The sequence below is a fragment of the Carcharodon carcharias genome, chromosome 4, assembly GCF_017639515.1.
Source record: "Carcharodon carcharias isolate sCarCar2 chromosome 4, sCarCar2.pri, whole genome shotgun sequence".
Classification (NCBI taxonomy): Eukaryota; Metazoa; Chordata; class Chondrichthyes; order Lamniformes; family Lamnidae; genus Carcharodon; species Carcharodon carcharias.
Genome location: NC_054470.1, coordinates 133993636 through 134012916, shown reverse-complemented (window position 1 = coordinate 134012916; position 19281 = coordinate 133993636). Strand labels below are relative to the sequence as shown.

The 19281-nt window shown below is 40.7% G+C and overlaps 1 protein-coding gene across 11 annotated transcripts in view; it reads left to right on the top strand.

Annotated features, from left to right (window-relative positions):
• Positions 1 to 7266, top strand: part of cast (calpastatin) — a 228683-nt gene extending 221417 nt beyond the window's left edge. For 9 of the 11 annotated variants that reach the window (XM_041185929.1, XM_041185934.1, XM_041185940.1 and 6 more), the window contains 3 exons: positions 578 to 646; positions 2959 to 3027; positions 5808 to 7266. In XM_041185929.1, coding sequence (XP_041041863.1) covers positions 578 to 646; positions 2959 to 3012 — 123 coding nt within the window. In that variant the 3' untranslated portion in view covers positions 3013 to 3027; positions 5808 to 7266. The remainder of the gene's footprint in view (positions 1 to 577; positions 647 to 2958; positions 3028 to 5807) is intronic. The other 2 variants (XM_041185937.1, XM_041185935.1) reach the window with 1 other exon arrangement.
• The last annotated feature ends 12015 nt before the right edge of the window (positions 7267 to 19281 follow it).

Sequence of the window (19281 nt, the reverse complement as noted above, 5' to 3'; positions counted from 1 at the left end):
TTTGCAACAAATATGAATAAATTGGGAGAAATTCATCCAATAGCGTGGATTCCCGAGATTGCATGACTTGAGCGTTGTTCTCAAGCTGATTCTGAAGTTGCAATCCCACCTCTTTTAAATAGAACAAATCATGTCTACTCTCCTCACTGGGGCTTCCTTCCTGCTAGGCTGTTCTGCTGAAATCTACAATTCACTGGTTTCCATGCAACTAATAAAATTATTAAAACTAATAAAATTCAATAATCTTCTTCGTAGATCATTTTCATTCAATATGTTCCGCTGGAATTCCCTATGATCTGACATTTCATTCACTGAGTAAAAAGGCACTTTCAAGGCATAGTAGCCTAAATTTTCTGAATATGTTTTTTTAAATGAGTATTTTTGAAGTCTAATTGCGTTATTTTTCTTAAAAAAAAATCTCCAAAATATATCCATGCAATGCAGTATTACAGCATTTCTGATAATGAGCTCATGCATGCTACTGAACACAGCACTTAGCTAGACTGAGTGGATGATGAGTGATAGAAAACTGCAGCTTTAAACCTATCTATAACAATGGACTAATGCATTCCCACAGGCTGGAAGTGTAAGCCAGGCTGCTTCAACACCCCAAAAAAACAGTGACGTAGGACCAGAATCACCAAAGGTAAAGTCAAGTATGAGCAGGACTGCTTTGATGTGAAATACAAAATACATTCCTAACTTAGCACCTGAATGTATTACTTGCTGAAATTGTTTACTTCCTTGCGATGGTGAATCAGTTGCGTTGAGGAATTGCCTGCTACATATCACAGAATGGTTACAGCAGAAGGAGGCCATTCAGCCCATCGTGTCTATGCCAGCTCTCCAAAGGAGTAATTCACTTAATGCTACTCCCCCACCATCTCCCTATAGCCCTGTACATTGTTCTTTTGCAAGACATTAGGGAGGTAACAAATGCTGGCCTAGTCAGTGATGCCTACCTCCAGTGAAAGAATAAAAAATAATAATTCAGTTCTCTCAAGTAACTCGATTGAACCTGCCCCTACCACACTCTCAGACAGTACATTCCAGAGACCACTCATTGCATGAAAAAGATTTTCCTCATGTGTCATTGCTTCTTTCGCTAATCACCTTAAGCATGTGCTCCCACGTTCTCGATCCTTCCACCAGTGGGAATAGCTTCTCCCTATCTCTAAATTTTGAACACCTCATATGCCAATAATACATAATAAATGCCAATTCTATCCTTCTTTACTAGTTTTGAATGCAAAATATCACCCGACTCCCATTTTACTTCTTACTGAGAAGCTGTTCTGTTATTTTAGAATCTGGGTCAATTAGTTGCACTCTCAGCTCCAAGTCAGAAAGCTGTGCCAAATCCTGCTCTAGAGACCCGAGCCAGAAACCAGGCCGACACTGCAGTGCAGCACTGAGGGAGTGCTGCACTGTCAAAGGCTCCATCAGTACTGCACTGGGTGTGTCAGCCTGGATGTGTGCCCAAATATCTTGAGTGGGTCCTGAATCCACAATCTTCTGACTCAAGGATGAGTGTGTTCAGAACATTAAAATATTGCCTGCCATCCTGACCTCAGAATGTTGTGCTCCTGCAGGGGATCAGAAGGTGTGGGGAAAGCAGAGAAACTATCTACCAACTTCCAAATTTCAAGCTGAACCTATCCAGAAACAGGACTGGTGTGGCCCATAATTGGAAAGTTACATGTGCCAGCAAAAATAAAATAGACTAATTCCTGAAATAAAAATAAAATATGTTGGATGTTGGAAATCTAAAATAAAAACAGAAAATGCTGGAAAAACTCAGCAGGTCTGACAGCATCTGAGGAGAGAGAAACAGAATTAATGTTTCAGGTCCATATGATTCTTCAGCTCTGAAAGAAAGTCATACGGACTTGAAACATTAGCTCTGTTTCTCTCTCCTCAGATGCTGCCAGACCTGCTAGGTTTTTCCAATATTTTCTGTTCTCAGACCAATTCCTGAGTTTGCTGAATGACTAGGCTATGTCACTAGATTTTCAGTTCCTCCGCACCAGATACCCTGCACATAAATGACAAACTCGGATTCAAAGATACATTTCCTACTAGGTGGAAAAGGCTTTGGGTTTTGAGCTGAAGGCCGGTGGGGCTGGACATCTGCCCCTCAGTCTACTGTGATCTGAAATTCCTGGAATAAGATTATTAGCATAAAAGGAGCAGGTAACTGTGCCATTTATAGCACTGCTAGTTATCTGCCCTGCAGAGGGTATAAAGTGGGAACAAACCTTTGAAGAAACACCTTGTCGCTATATTGTGAGGGAGGCAAGCTGAAGTGGCTGCATTCTCATCTTGGCCCCACAGAAATCACTGCCAGAAAGCCCACACCACTCCTTTTTCAAAGTTACCAGTACAACTCTACAGAGAAGTGATCAATCCTGACTGCCAATCATTGAGGTGCCATTCAATACTCCAAATAAGTGAAAACTGATTGTTAAAATTTAATGGGCTCAACTATGAAAATGATACAGAATTTTTGGGGAATGATGTCCTTAGGGCTGAGTATTTTTGGCTGCAGTCCCATAATGCTATAGAGAACAGTATGGAATCAAAAGAATCTATTCACCCATCAAATCTGCTGCCTCCAGCTGACTACAGTTGATCAGTCGTGGTCTCAGCCTCCTCGGGGAGATAAATGATCACAGATAGGAGCCGCAACTTTGTTTTTACAGTTTTTATGGTACTCTGCCTAAAATTGACAGGCAAATACACTCTGCACGTAAGGTGAGCAGAACTGGGTTCTTACCTCATTATTTTACATGGAGCAAAAAAAATGAATAAGAATCTAAATACAAATACAAGCCAAAATGCATCTTCCTGCTTGTTCCAGCTTCCTGAATAGAAACCAGCTGTTTTATATTTAATTTAATGTATAGACTGATATTTTATTGCAACATTTGTTTCATCTTATTTATTCTTTTAAAATAGGCAAAAAATCAACCTACTGCTAAACCTGATGCAAAGAAAGCCCGTAAACGTTAATGCCTGAAAAACCAGGTAACCAGAAATGAAATGTTAATTTGTGTTCAACATCAGTGTACAAATAGGATATTGATACAGGCAAAGAAAACCCAGCTGGACATTCAAGCTGTGGCACCTCCAGCTAAGTGATCTTGTTCCACGACCACAGTATTTAAGACTGTTTCTATCTCATTGCAGACCCACTATTACCCAGTGCTCCAGGAAGTTTGTCATCCTCACAGTTCACCATTTTTTATCTTCTTTGCAAACCCACAATTACAGTAATATAGAGGTGATTTTAACCCATGCTGCCCAATGGGACTGAGCAGTTAAAATTGCCACTGAAAACCTATTGCCCTGTTTCTGCCTGTTGCCACTTTAACCGGGTCCTTTCTTTAGGCAGCTAGCATGCCCTTCTAAATTAGTAAGGAGTTTCACTAATAAGTACCAATTGGGATCCCATGATTCATTAGGACTCAGTGGCATTTTAACTGCCAACTATGCAAGATGCCTGCACTGCTGCCCTACTCAGTAAAGCTTGTGGAAGAAGAAGCACAAGCCCTAAAAGATTAGATTGGTGTTTATCATCCTGGAGCTAGGAAGATCAAGAGTGCTCCTCTAATCCCTACGAAAAAAGTCCAGGTCACCATGCTGGGCAGTCCAGCTTCCTACCATGAAATTCTGCCACTTCTTGGTCCTGGTTTTCAGGCCCCGTAAGTTACCTGCTGGAGGAAATTGCAGCTCCTCCTACATTATTTGAATGGCATGTAAGCAGTCCGAAAGCACAGAGGCAGTGGAGAGGTTGAGAGTAGTGGTGGTAGAGAGGGAGAGCTAGGTATCTGGAAGCTGAGTGCATGTCAGTGAATATTGCAGCATGTAGATGGATCTTTGCAGGGAGTTGATGTGAAAATATAGGTTGGAAAAGAAGCCATTGCTAGAGATGCTTTGGCTATAATTTGATAGTTAAAAATGAAACTGAGAGGGCTGTAGTACCAAGCTGGGCAACACGACTAAGAAAGGCATTAGATGAAGATGGTGTGGTTGACAATCCCTGTACACACTGGAATGCAAGTTGGATGGTCAGCAGTTTAGTGGGTTTAAGGGTCGTGGGTGCAAGAGGTGGGTCTCATGGATTAGACAAGTTTGGAAAGAATACTGGGTGGTGACAAGATGTAACCTAGAGAGAAATGGAGAATCAGGGCTAGGGTGGTTGGAGGAAGAGACTTGGTATTGTGACTAATGGTAAGGAGTGGAATTTGCAGAAGCCACTGAATAAATGGTTTCCATCTTGGTGATAAAGAAATGCTGAGACCCTTGGTTGTTGGAGGTGATAGTGGAAGAGGCAAGGGTGAAGGGTTCAAGAGACAGCAATGGAGAAAAAAATTTTGCTCTCCATGTTGATTTAGAGTAGTGGGCAATGAATGAGATCCGATGGATCATGATGTGATCCAAATCTAGTCGAAGCTGGCTAAGGCGGTTGTGTGCCAGGTACCATCAAGCCTGCATGCCTTGTATCTGGGGACAGAAAATGGGGATTGTACTGGGGGAATGATTGGGATGGGAGACAGTGAAGGTTTTGCTGGGGACAAGGGTACCAAAGCTGGAGGTGAGAAAACAGCAAACCAATAGCTGTGGAGATGTCAAAGTGAATAGAGGAACAAAGGTTAGGAAATTGGTAGTCACAGCCCGGTCAATCCTGCAGTCTTGGCCTTCAGTGTCTGGGTGTGGTATCTGATAGGTCACTTGAAGGAGTTCAAGTTGATGTGGCAGCGTGGACATTTACATGCATATTGTAGTCTGGAGCTATGAATAGTGTTGATAGAGGCTCTGATGTTCTTTCCATCACATGGCTGATCAGGAATCTGTCCTGCTCTTACTCCCTGCCATTGGCATGTGTTGGAAGGATCTGCAGGTTGTTTATCAACTTATTTGGCTGCGATATGAACACAATTTTGTTAGCCATCAAGTCCTGCGTTGGGACTTGAACCTGGAGCTTTGGCTCAGAGGTAGGGAGGCTACCCACAGTGCCACAGGATCTCCATTGTGTCTGGATACTGGTGCACAATTAGGAGAGCTGTCCTGCAGACTGCCAAAGCAACAATTTGACATTAATGCAGTTACGGGACAATATTTATCAGCCAACATTCCAAACACCTCTATCATTATCCCTGGGTAAAACATGTCCCATTGAGCAGGAGAGATCTACCATAGTTGCAACCACAGTGGCTTGGTGCATCCTTAGCTGTCCACATCATTGATTCCAAACTCCATGTAAGTACCTGGTTTCACCAGAACAAGCCACTATTGACAGTGGATAATCAGAGATCTAAATGGGAACAGAAGCTTCATTAACAATGGTGCAGCCCAGAGCATTTGTGTAAGACACACAAGGCTGAGAGTTGGCAAGCATCTTCGATCAAAAATGCTGGCTGGAGGATCCTACTTTCCTCTTCCTGAGGTCCTGGCCATCAATGCCAGTGTCCAGCCAATCAAATTCACTCCATGTGACAATTAAAAGCAGCTGTGCAAACATTTCTTGGAGCAGAGAAACACAATATTCATCTTGTCTGTTCAGTAATTACACTTACCAATAATTTCCATGCATGTTCTCCTGAACCCCTCCATAATTTCAGGGGGAACTTAGGGAAAAATGGCACAGGTGGCAGTTTATACAATTTCTCCAGGGTACCTGCCAGAACTAAAGTGGGAGATCAGGGAACTGTACAGAAATTCGACTTAGTATTTATTGTATTTATTTTTGTAATTACTGTTTTTTTTTGTATTTTAAACTAATAGTTTGTTTTCTTCTTCTGTAGGTCCTGGTTTGAAAACTGACCACTGTGCAAATATTCTTTTCATTGGGAATGTGCCTCTGTATAAATAAATATCTGTGGTTTCCTTTCAATTTTCTAAAGAGCTGCTGTAACATGACTTATGGGGATGTAATGTATTGAACACTCAACGTTGAGCATAATAGAAATTCAAACTCAACTTACTAATTGTTTTACATCACTATGAAATAATGCTTGCTCTCTGAAGATTCACAAACTGGATTTATATATTTAAAAACTGAAATCTTTTTCTAAGTGGGAAGGATGCTATATTTGTAGGAAATGTTTATTGCTAAAGTATTTTATGCTACAAAAATATTAGTGTTACATTTTTGTTGTGTGATAAGTACTGCAGTACATTAGGCTGTACAGGTCTCAAATTTTCAGTCTGAGGCGAAAAGCATCTGAAGACTGTGCACAATAATCAATTCTGACTCCATCCCCCTCCCTGGGAACTCTCTGAGGCTGTAACCTTGGTGTTGTAGTTGACCCCAAGCTGAGCCTCTGACCATATACTCATTCTATCCAAGAGTACTTACTTCCACCTCTGAAACATTGCCACTCTATCCCTGCCTCAGTTCATCTACTATTGAAACCCATATTTATGCCTTTGTTACCTCTAGGCTTGTCTATTCTATTGCTCTCCTGGCTGGCCTCCCACCTCCCATTTATCTAAAACTCTGCTGCCCGCATCCTAATTTGCACAGAGTTCCATTCACCCATCAAGACTGTGCTCCCCGACTTACATAAGATCCAGGTCTGGAAATGCCTGTGTTAAAATTCTCATCCTGGTTTTTATGGCCCCTCTTCATCTCTGTAATCTCCTCCAGACCTACAACTCTTCCAGTTCTGCAAAAGCATAGTATGGTAGATGCCAGAAGTCAGAAATGAAAACAGAAAATTTGTGAAATACTCAGCAGGTCTGGCAGCATCTGTGAAGTGAGAAACAGAGTTAACAGTTCAGGTCATTTACCCCCTCCAATTCTGACTTCTTGAGCCAATCCCCAATTTTAATTGCTCCACCATTTGTGGCCATGTCATCAGCTGCCTAGATTCTAAGCTCTGGAATTCCCACCCTAAATCTCTCTGCCTCCTTTAAGATGTTCCTTAAAACCTACAATTTTGAAGCTTTTGGTGATCTGTCCTCATCTCACCTTCCATGACTCCGTGTCAAATTCTGTTTGGTAACTCTCTTTTAAAGCACCTTAGGACATTTTACAAAAGGGACTATTGTAAGTGCAAGTTCTTGCACAGTAAAATGTTTACATTGACTGTAAAAGGCTGGTATAGCAATCCAGATATTCTATATTTTTCTTAAAACTGCACCACATAAAGCATTTTATTTGTTCAAGTATGCTTTTGGATTATGGCTTTGGGTGTATTATAGAACATGAATTGTGGGTATAAAGAGAATCTGAAAATAAAATGCATTGAACTTGTAAAATATGATTGTTGTTTTATTTGTGTATCTAATTAATTTGAGGAAAGAAATATAAGGAAGAATACTTTTTAAATATCGATAGGCAATTTCTGTACAACAGTGAGACCATCCCCAGTGTCTGCAAATTGATATGATGTTTAGCAAACATTGTATAAAGATAGGACATGAAATATCTGGGTCCAAGTCTGTTTAGCTGAGCATGTCGAACACCTGCTCCTTTCAGTTAGTAATGTCTTCCTCATCATCTTTATTTCTTGTCTCAAAGACTGGACAAATTGTTCTGGACATCACATTTCTATTAAAACTCTTATAAGTTCAATACCTACTTCATTTAATATCCTAAACCAATGTAGAGAATATAAGTGGAATTAGTGACTGAAGGACTTGTAGCAAAATACATTTGTTTTGAACCTAACTTGGAAGAAACAAATAAAAGCAGCAAATGTTGGAAATACTCAGCAGCATCTGTGGAGAGAAAAATAGAGTTACATTTGGAGTCGACTCATGAGGTGAGAGTTACTGCCCTTGACACCAAGTGTGGCATCAAGGAGCCCAAGCAAAATTGAAGTCAATGGGAATCATGGGAAAAAAAACTCTCCATATCAAGCACAAAGGAAAATGGTTGTTGGAGGCCAACCATTTCAGCCCCAGGACATCACTGCAGGAGTTCCTCAGGATAGTGTCCTCAGCCCAACCATCTTCAGCTGCTTCATCAACGACCTTCCCTCCATCACTAGGTTAGAAGTGGGGATGATCGCTGACGATTGCGCAATCTTCAGTATCATTTGCTACTCCTCAGACACTATGCAGCAAAATGTGGACATCATCCAGGCTTGGTTTGCTAAGTGGCAAGTTACATTGATGCCATACGTAGTGCCATACAATGATATCTCCATCACGAGAGAATACAACCTGCTCCTCTTGACATTCAATGGCATTACTATCACTGAGCCCACCATCATCCATATCCAGGGGGTTACCATTGACTAGAAATTTAACTGCATCAGCCACGCAAATACTGACACTACAAGAGCAGGTCGGAAGCTAGGAATTCTGTGGTAAGTAACTCACCACCTGACTTCCCAAAGCCTGTCCACCATCTACAAGTCAAGAATGTGATGGAATACTTGCCTGGATGAGTGCAGCTCCAACAACACTCAAAAGCTCAACACCATTCAAGACAAAGCAGCCCGTTTGAATGGCACTCTGTCAACTATTTTAAACATTCATTTGCTTCACCTCCAGCACACAGCAATAGTTATGTGTGCAATATACAAGATGTACTGCAGTAAGCTAGCCTCCTTCGACAACACCTTCCAAACTCAGGACCTCTACCACCTAGAAGGACAAATGTAGCAGATGCATGGGTGGGTGGATCAATGGTATGAGTGCAAAGAGTATAAATGTGCCTAATTCCTTAGATAGCACCTTCCAAATCCATGACCACTACCATCTAGAAGGATAAGGGCAGCAGATAGCTGGGAACGCCGCCACCTGCAGGTTCTCCTCCAAGCCACTCACCATCCTGACTTGGAAATATATCGCCGTTCCTTCACTGTCGCTGGATCAAAATCCTGGAACCCCCTCCCTAACAGCACTGTGGGTGTACCTACACCAGATGGACTGCAGCAATTCAAGAAGTCAGCTCACCACCACCTTCTCAAGGGCAATTAGGGATGGGCCACAAATGCTGGCTTAGTGACTGATGCTTGTACCCCATGCATGAATTTTTTAAAAAAAATCAGCACTGGAAAAAGTTGTGCAACATGTTTTGCGCAAATTCAGAGGAAAGGAAAGTGGGAAGAGAGCAAGAACAAAATCTGTGATTGGGTGGAAGGCAGGAGAGTTAAAACGACAAAAGAGATGATGGTGCACTGCAAAAGGAGATGATAATGGGACAAGTAAAAATGAAATGTTGAGAGATGGAAATGGGAAAGCAGAATCATTACCAACAGCTGCAATCCTAAAACAAATAAATGGAGGCAGAGATTAATATCTGAAATTTACAGTCTGGAAGGTTGTAAAGTGCCTGATTGAAAGATGAGGTGTTATTCCTCAAGCTTATGTTGAGTTTTGTTGGAACAGTGTAGGAGGCTGAGGACAGCTAGGTCAGAATGGGAGTGGAGCAGAGAAGTAAAATAACAGGTGACTGGATGTTTAGAGATACCATTTTGGATTGAATGGAGGTGTTCTGCAAGACAATCACCCAATCTGCATTTGGTCTCCCCAGTGTAGAGGAAATGGCATCGTGAACAATGAATACAAGGTACTAAACTGACAGAAGTAAAATCACTTTTTCACCTAGAAACGTTTAGGGCCTTGGACAGGGAGGAGGTAAGAGGGCAAGCGTTCCCCATCTCCTATTCTTACACAGGAAGGTGTTGAAAGAGGAGGGGGTATTGCGGTGACTGAGGAATTGAGAAGGGTGTCAAGGTGGGAACAGTTCATTCAGAATGCTGAAAGGGGAGGGCAAAGACCTTATCCTGGAAGTGACAGAAATCATGAAGGATGATTTATTAAATGTGGAGACTGATGGTGTAGAAGATCAAGATAAGGAAGATGAGAACCCTATTATGGTTCAGGAAGGGAGGGGAAGGTGTGAGAGTAGAAGTGTGGGAAATGGAACAGAAATGGTCTAGGGCCCTGTCAATAACAGTGGCCAGAATCCTTAGTTGAGGGAAAAGGAAGATAACATCTACAGTATGTAGCTTTTAAAAGTAACTGTATACTTTACAACAGTATTCATTATTAGCCAGTTTCCTATAGTAAGAATTTAGAACTTTCCTTCTCACTCTTACAGTTTACAGGAGTTAGAAACTTGTTTTGGGACAAAAGCAGAGGCACAAATACAGCCACTGTGGAATAATGCATGGACCATGATTAGGTTGTTGCTCTACTGAGATTCATAGTACTAAAACTGAAAAGACTGATACTGTTTGTGCACAAGGTAATAAATTAGTAATCAGAGCTTCATGGCAAATTAAAACCAATTTTATTGTATCAAAATTATTACATTTCATTATTTTATCCAAAGTTTTCATTCAGAGTTTAAATATTCAAATACTGAAGAGCTAGACTATGAGGAATTGAACCTGCTCTGCTGTATCAGAAAAAACTTGGCATGCAGGACAATTCTAAGATTCTAAAATATTGATCTCCCTATTATTGATAAAAGTAATTTTTTACAAGGTTAAACAACAAAAGTAATAAAAAGCCAATGATTACACAAATAGAAGCTCAACATTATTAGTAAAGAACATACTTTATTTTCACACTTAGGAATTTCTAACAAATGAAATCAGAAACCAATCATCTTACATAAAAAAGAAAAATGCTTGTATTTATACAATGCTTTTCACAATGTTGGGATGCCTCAAATCACTTTACAACCAACTAAGTACTTACGAAGTGTAATCACTTACCACATGCTTATCTATTTGGTAGAGGCGCTTTGAATGGCTAGTTACTCTGTTTTCTAAATGTAATTGTCCTCTGAATAAGCATTTGGGATGATTTTCCAAGTGCACTCTAAGGGCTAGGTTCTCTATCCACTAGTCACACTTGGAAAATCACTCCCATTATGGGGTCAGTTTAACAATTGTCTCCATTGTTTGCATAATCTCAAATTTCATTCTAACACAATGCTCACAATGTTGTATTCAAAATACTACCTTAATAGTATGATGCAGCAGATGGTAAAGGCTGGGTTGTTTAAATCTAAGATGGAAACTTGAAACAACTGTCATAACCAATTTTTATAATTTGTATGTTTTGAGATCAGACTTTGAATTCCGTAAGGCCAGCGAATCTCGAGTTTTTTTTTATAAAACTAAATTAAACATTTATTAATAGAAGAAAGATTGTAAACACATACATACATCTACAAAATTACTACTATAATAACCACAAAAATCCCCTAATTAAACTGACTTTCAGTTACAGCCTCCATAAGGCAACAGCAAATCTCATAGATTTAAACAGACACCTAGCAAAGCACACCTTGGATAGTCACATTCAAAACAAGTTTCTTTCAGCTCTGGGTCCTTGCAGACAGTAGCTTGAGGCTTACAGGCTGGAGGTTTCTCACACTTGTTGGATCTTAAAATGCCTCTACCTTACACAGAACCTGCTTTCTCCTTTATACATATCTTTCTCTTTGAATGTAAAGTTTCCATTGTATCATTAGGCTTTTAACTTTACCTCTTCTAACAATAACATCCTTTCACCCCACCAATTTTATTAGTAAACTGAAAAAAATAAGACACATTGCTTGGCTTCTTCTAGCTAGCTGTAAGATTTCACCCGCAGTCTTTGAATGGTTTCTTTTAACAAATGCAAATTTACGCTTTACCTTCTACCCTCCTTACGTTTGCCTAATTAACATCTCAAAACTACGAGACATCAAAGCACCCAGACTAGCTGGCTTTAATCCAATTAAGACACACAGAGACCCCACTAGAACACTATTTTAAAAAATAATTTCCAACATTATAGGCATTAATATCTCTTCATAACAATTAATTAAACAAAGCTAAAAGGATAAACAAAGCCCACGATTTAAAAGTCAGTCTGTGTTGTCTAACTGATATTTTGCCATTCTGGTGTCTGTGTTTGAGTTACGGTTGAAATCTCGACATGAAATGTTACATTGTCTTATAGCACATTACCGGTCCGTATCAGAAAAGCAATATTTTATATAAAATATCTCTGTGCACGTCATATTGCAAAGTCCATTCAGTATATATTTCTCCAATTATTTCATCTTCCTGGAAAATATGTGCAGGACCTGACTTAAATTGCTGAGGACCTCAATGAAAGCATCCAAAATCTATCAAGCTGTATTGTAGGAGGGCTTCATATTTTGCCCCCCACCCCCATTCAAAAAATGGCAACAGGATATACCTAGGAACTTCAAGCCAGTCTGTATAATTCAGTGGTGTGAAAATTATTAGAAACCATCATCAAGGACAAATTTCATTCTCACTTAGACAAGTATGGGTTAATAAAGATCACAGCCAGCATGGATTTGTTAAAGGCAAATTGTGTCTGAGGTAACAAAGAGGGTTGATGAAGTTAGTGCAGTATATATAATATAGATCTTCAAATGTATTTGATAAAATACCATATAACAGATCTGTTCAGAAAATAGAAGCATATGGCAGTAAGGAGACAGTGGTAACTTGGGTATGTAATTGGCTAAGGCAGAGGAGGTAGAGTAGTGGTGACTGAATATTTTCCTGATAGGAGAGAAATATGTAGCACTTTCCTCAGGGATTATTAGGATCATTGCTTTTCATGCTATATATAAATGATGTGGAGTTGGGAATAGGGAGCAAAATTTTGAAGTTTGCAGAAGATATAAACCTTGGCAATGTAGCAATTAGTGAGGAGGATAAAGCAAACTACATGAGGACATAGATTGGTGAAATGGGCTGACGCATGGCAAATGTAATATAATGTGGGTAGGTGTGAAGCAATTCACTTTGAGATAAACAATGTGGAGGTGCAATGTAATCTAAAAAGTACTATTTTGAGGAGAATGCATATTCACAAATCTTTGAAGGTGACAGTGCAAGTAAATAAGGTGGTTAAGTGTACGGGGTGCTTGACTTTGTAAACAGACATATTGAATACAAAAACAAGGAAGTCATACTAATCACTAGTTAGACTTCAACTGGAATATTGTGCACAATTCTGAGTACCACATTTTAGGAAGGATGTCAATGCCTTTGAGAGGGTGCAGAGAAGATTTATCAGGATGATACCATGGATAAGGAACTTCAGTTATGTGAAGAAATTGCAAAAGCTGGAATTGGTCTCCTTAGAGAAGAAAAGACAATGGGGAGATCTAATACAGGTATTTAAAATTATTTGATGGAGCAAGTAGGGAGAAACTGCTTCCTCTAGCTAGTGGTCAGTAACCTAAGTTCATAGATTTAAAATACACCTATTTGATAAATGATTAGAGACGGGATGAGAGAAATTGTTTTCACCCACAGGATTGTTATGATCTTGAATGCAACACTTGAAAGGCTTGTGGAAACAGATTCCATTAGGAACTCTCAAAGGCTATTAGACATGTACTTGAAGAAGATAAATTAATAGAATTATGGGGGAAAAGTCACAGGGTATGGATTTAATTGGACACAACTCTTTTAAAGAGTCAGCACAGAATTGATTGGCCAATTAGCAGCCGCAGGTGCTGTAAGATTCTATGATTTTGTTTAAGCAGAGTTTTAACAAATCTGCATTTATATACAATGGAGTTGGAACTCAGACAGAAGCCCAGATGCACCAGATCCTAGACTTGTGTGTGGGTTTCTGTCAGATCTTGAATGGGGCAAAACCTCCACAAAACTGTTACACGACCACTGACATTGGACAGGGCAGTGACTCAGGATTTTCCCCCAATCCTGGCCCTTAGAGGGATCCAGTACAGGATTAGCATGCTTGATGAGACCAGAAGTACTGGCCTGCCAAAGGCCACATGTGGACCCTCACTATAGGATCCAGGCGTAGGATCATAACTGTGCCACGAAAAAGTGTTTTATTAGTTTAACTGCAGCTGCCCTCTTTCCAGAGGTGACTCGTGCATTGAATAGCAGCTCAGCAAAATATGGTGGGAGAAATTTAAATTCTAGACAGACTTAATTTAAGGTTTAACTTTGCAAAAAGGCAAGGCAGATCTGCAAAAATATTTACAACCGAGAAATAAAGAAAAACAAATGCCCCGCAAAATAAACCACAGTAAAAGTCAAATCTTGAGCATTTACCACAATTTAAAAGCCCTCTTTAGCCACTACCAACAGGAGTGTCCCTAAACTCTGTCTGATACTAGGTTTTAAGCATCTGATCGGTCCAGATGGGTTATCTAATTAACTTCTCAAAAATGTTCAGGTAACATCCCCCTCATTCCATCTCAAAACATAAGATTTTTTGAAAAATACACCGAGCTCAACTCCTGCTAGTTAGCTGACCTGAAGTTTAATTTCAGGGCTAAAATTAATTTTAGCAACTGAACATCCAAGTAATGATTCTTCTGCATCAGAACCTAGCACCACTGATTTTCACTGTAAAAGTCCAACTTATTTTCTCTCCAAATATGGTGGCTAAACAGAGGTTACCTTCTCCAGGTTACCCGGTTAACAGGTTAAAGCTAAACTGGCTCAGGCTTTAAAATACAAAAGGCCTTATTCTATCTGTTCCACAAATCACAGATAATTCTGCAAGGCAACTCTGTGAACTGTCCCCTTTAAGTCTGTGAAATAGGGGTTCTGGCCATCAAGTTGTCAATCACAGAACGCTGCAGCCAACCAATGATCTGCCCATTTCTTTAAGGAACTCACAAACGGTTGTCAAATCATATTTACTTTCCCAAGATGAGAATTTACTTGTTGATGTGTGGTGAGGAGGCTCTGCAGCATATGTGGCTAAGTCCCTGACAGTGCAAATGAGACTCTGGACCATTAGGTCACAAAGCCATTTTTTCACAGCAGCAAAAATTGCTTAAGATTGTACATAATGATTCTCTCTCTCAATAATTTATATTTTAAGCAAAAGTACTATTTTGTCACTAAGGTCTAAGCCTAAATAAACATGTATCTTGAGGAAAATCTAATGGAGCACACAAATGGGTTGCTGGCTTACTGCTAAAGAAAAGATGCTGTATGTAGCCTTTAGAATTAACCTCATACATACCAAATCTAGCAATATATTACTGTAAGGTAATAAATATATCACAGATCCAACATAGGTAAAAATTCTGTTTGCCACAATTGAGCTTATACTGAGAGAAGAAAAGGCTTAGGCCAGAATTTTCCCGTTGGCAAGTTGGGGGCGGGGACTGCTCGCCGACGCGAAAATGATGGGGGATGATGAAGCAAGCGGACAGCGCAATCAGCTGTCTGCCCGCCAACCTGTCAATGGCCAATTGAGGCCATTGACAGAGTCATTAAGATAATTAAAGGCCCTGCCCATCCAACCTTAAGGCTGGCGTGCAGGCCAGGAGCCCCAGCGGACTTCTGAAAAAACATGAAACCTCATCCAAAGGCGAGATGAGGTTTCATGTCCGTTTTTAAAAACTTTATTAAAGTTTCTGTGCTTCTTATTAACATGTCCCATCTCGTGTGACATTGTCACATGATGGGGACATGTTAAGAATTTTTTTATTTTTCTATTTTTAAAGTTTTTTAGATTGTCAGTAATCTCCCTGAGACAACACTTAGTCTCAGGGGAGATGTGTGCATGTGTGAAAGAGCGCACTTTGACAGTTGGTGATCCCCCCCCACCTGCCCTCCTCCGGAACAGAAGGCGTTTCAGGCAGGCCGCTGGGCGGGCCTTAATCGGCCCGCCACTCAAAATGGTGGCAGGTCCTGTTTCGGCGGTGGGGCCCGGCCGCCCACCAAGGGCAAAATTCTGCCTTTAGATTTGAATATCTCCTCAAGATATTCCAAAATCCTTCACACTTAATAAATGACAGGCATTATTGCTAAAATATTTCAACTAATCAATTTTAAATGAATTCGATGATTGAAAACATTGCAAATTGCTCTACATATAAAATGTAAAAATTCATTCATGCATATGAATTTGGTTAAGATTGGAACAGATTTAAATTAGAAAATAACAAGCTGTTACAGTAGTGTCTCAAAACTGGCACCCGTGAGACCAAGGCCATACCAGATTTCAGATCTTGCTGGATTTTGGGCCAGGTGGTTTGGGCCAAGCCGGGTCAGGTGGGGTCTATCAGGTGGGGGCTTGAGGCGCAAGAATAGATTGGCAAAGCAGATAACTAGTCCGGCGCCACATCGTGCCAATGCAGTGTCTAGCCAAGTTGTCCAGGTCGGTTATTTTTATGAGGCAGCAGTACTGTCACTGCAACATCAGAGAATTCCCTAGTTCATCTAGTCCTGGAGCTTTCAATATAATTTTTGCTGGCTGTGCAATGGATGAGAGTCTGCAGCGCAATGATTCCAGTAGGGAATAGCACTTTCATATTGCTCGCCTCTACACATTTTTCATGGCATCAAGCAAGTGGACCGCTAGTGTTGTGAATTCACCCCACAGTAAAGGTAGGAAAAATTATGCAGCATTGGTTCCTCCAATATAATTCAGAACTGTGCTGTATAAAGCAGCTTTGGGACAATTATACTATTCAACTGTAAACTGCAATTTTCTAAAACACATAAGCACCAGATTTACTGGATTTCAAAACAAACGTCGCAACAGTGAAAATGTATGGGACAGGGTTTCTTGCTCGGCATGGGGACGCGTGCCTGGCAAGCCCGAGCGTGAAATAACGCACGATGATGTTGGGCGAGTGCCCTGATGTCATTGCGCACTCACGCGCTATTTCAGTCTGCAGGCGCATGCGAGAGTCAGCAGTGCGCCCGACAATTAAAGGCTTATTAAGACCATTAACGTATTAATTAAATGTGAATTTTCGCTGCTTGTCCAATGTCATGGTTGGTGGGTAGGCGAATCGGCCAGGCAGCCTTTGGGTTTTTGAGGAAACCTCATCCACGGATGGGATGAGGTATCGGATATTAATTTTTTTTAATGTTTTGATAGAATTTTTATAATCTATATATTCACGTGAGGGATTCTGATGTGTGGAGATTTTTTCCTGCATTTCCAAATCTTAATTTCCTGGTTTAAAATTCTTCAGCTCCCTGAGGCAGCTCTCTGCCTTCAGGGAGCTTTCATTGCGTGCTCCTCCACACCCCCACAGACTTTAGCACTTGCCTTTCTCCTGCCCACGCCCAGGCAGCATTGAGCCTTTCAGCGTGCTTTACACGCTGGCTGGCCGTTAATTGACCAGCCAGCGTGAAATCGCAGTCGGGGGCCAATCGTGGGCGGTGGGCCGTTTCCCAGCTGCTCCAAGGCCCGGCACCTCAAAATCCTGCCCATGGTGTCATTTAATTATTACTGTATCAGCATTAATAACATACAATTGGTAATAAGATACATATTTGCTGTGTTACACTGTATCTGTTGGTGCTAAACATTCAACTTTTGCTCTATGTTACCCATCTGGTAGTCAGCAGCTTGCATAAGAATAACCAGCTGAGCATATACTTAAGGCTTCAAGCTCAATGACCCCAAAATTTCGTATGGGTATTGTCAGTCACTCACTGGATCTCTCACAGGAAGCCAGTGAAACCCAGAGTCACACCAGAAGTTACTGTTTGCACCATTTCTTAACCATGGCACCTCACAACTTCCTGGAGTTGTGACAGGAGACTGCAGGACACCTGCAGAATTTCAGGGCTTGCATGCACAGTAAGCAGTGCTTGTGATAAATGAAAGACTAGCATTTACGTACCCTTTCATAACCACTGCATGTCTCAAACTGACAAATTTACAGCCAATGAAGTACTTTTCAAGTTAATTGCTGTTGTAATGTAGAAAACATGGTAGCTAATTTGTGAACAACAAATTCCCAAAAATAGCAATGGGATAACCTATTTTTGTGATGAAGATTGAGAGATAAATATTGGCCAGGGCACTAGGGAGATCTCCCCTGCTCTTCTTTGAAATAGTGCCATGGGAACTTCTATGACCAATTAAGAGGACAGGTCTCATCTAAAAGACAGCACCTCCAGCATTGCACTAGAGCATCAGCCTTCACTTTTGTACTCAGTTCCTGAACTGGGAACTGAACCCAGAACATTCTGACTCAGAAACAAGAATGCTACCAACTTGACAATGGCTAGCAAGTGACGGTAGACAGTAGCAGGGTGAAAGTTGGATACTATCACTCCAGCATTTGTTAACTTCTTAATTCATTTAAAAGGAACCAGATTATTGGATTTCTCTCCATTCAGAGGTTGGAAAGGGCAGGTAGAGTCACTCACACTCACTTTTCCAGAAGTGCTTTAATCAATTCAGGGTAATGGGGAGTTGGAGCCTGTCCAAACAGGCAATGGGTGCTAGGCAGGGTATACCAGGATGGGACACCAGTCCATCACAGGGCACACACGCACACACTCACACTAAGGGGCAATTTAACCATAGCTAATCCAATGGATGGTGGGAGGAAACTGGAGCACCTGGCAGAAACCCATGTGGGCACAGGGAGAATGTGCAAACACAGACAGACACCCGAGATCAGAATCAAACCTGGGTCTCTGGAGCTATGTGCAACCACACAGGTACAGTCCTTGATGTTGAAAAAAAGTATTGATATAAAGCACTGAAATTCTGTAGTCTCCTGTCATAGCTCAAGGGAGTTGTGGGGTGCCGTGGGTTGAGAAATGATGTAAACAGTAACTTCTGGTGTGATTCTGGGCAGCTACAAAAAGTGTCATATTGTCTTTACACTTCCACCTATCTTTTATTTTGGCCCCCATGGAGATGAGATATTAATATTGGAATCAGGCATATACCGCTACAAACACCCAACATCAGTAACAAATATTCAAGGTCAGATTTCAAACAGTAAAACCCTCTGCCCTAACAATATGATTCAACTTCAACCTCAGAGAAGCACCCTAATAGAAGGTTTTTCCATTTCCGTTCTCTGAACGAGACTGCCATTCCACTTAACACCAGTCTTGTGCTGTGGTAGGGACTGGATTGACACTCACTTCAAGCAAGACTCTTGCAATGGGAGAGACTTTTATTCAAATCAGTCCAGGCTTATGTGAACCTACACTAAAATCTAGTCCACTGCACCTGGTCTTCCTATCTGCCACCTTTCTAAGGGAATGGACTGGTTAATGGCAAGTACTCATACTAACACAGGCAAAAAATATCCTATAATACAACCAGTAACAGGTGCAAAAAAGGTTTCAAACCAACATTAAATATATTGAATTATGTGCACACTGCAAATGTGAACCATTACCCTTCAAAAATTCTTAACGAAAATGATAAGAATCACCAATCACATTTACCTTGTACCTACTGTAGCTTGTACCTTGTAAATGTTTTGTTAGAGAAGTTGCTAGTGGAAGAGATAAGGGGGGGGGTTTAACCAGGCCATGCTCTTTAATGTAATGGCTGTTAAAATTTTTA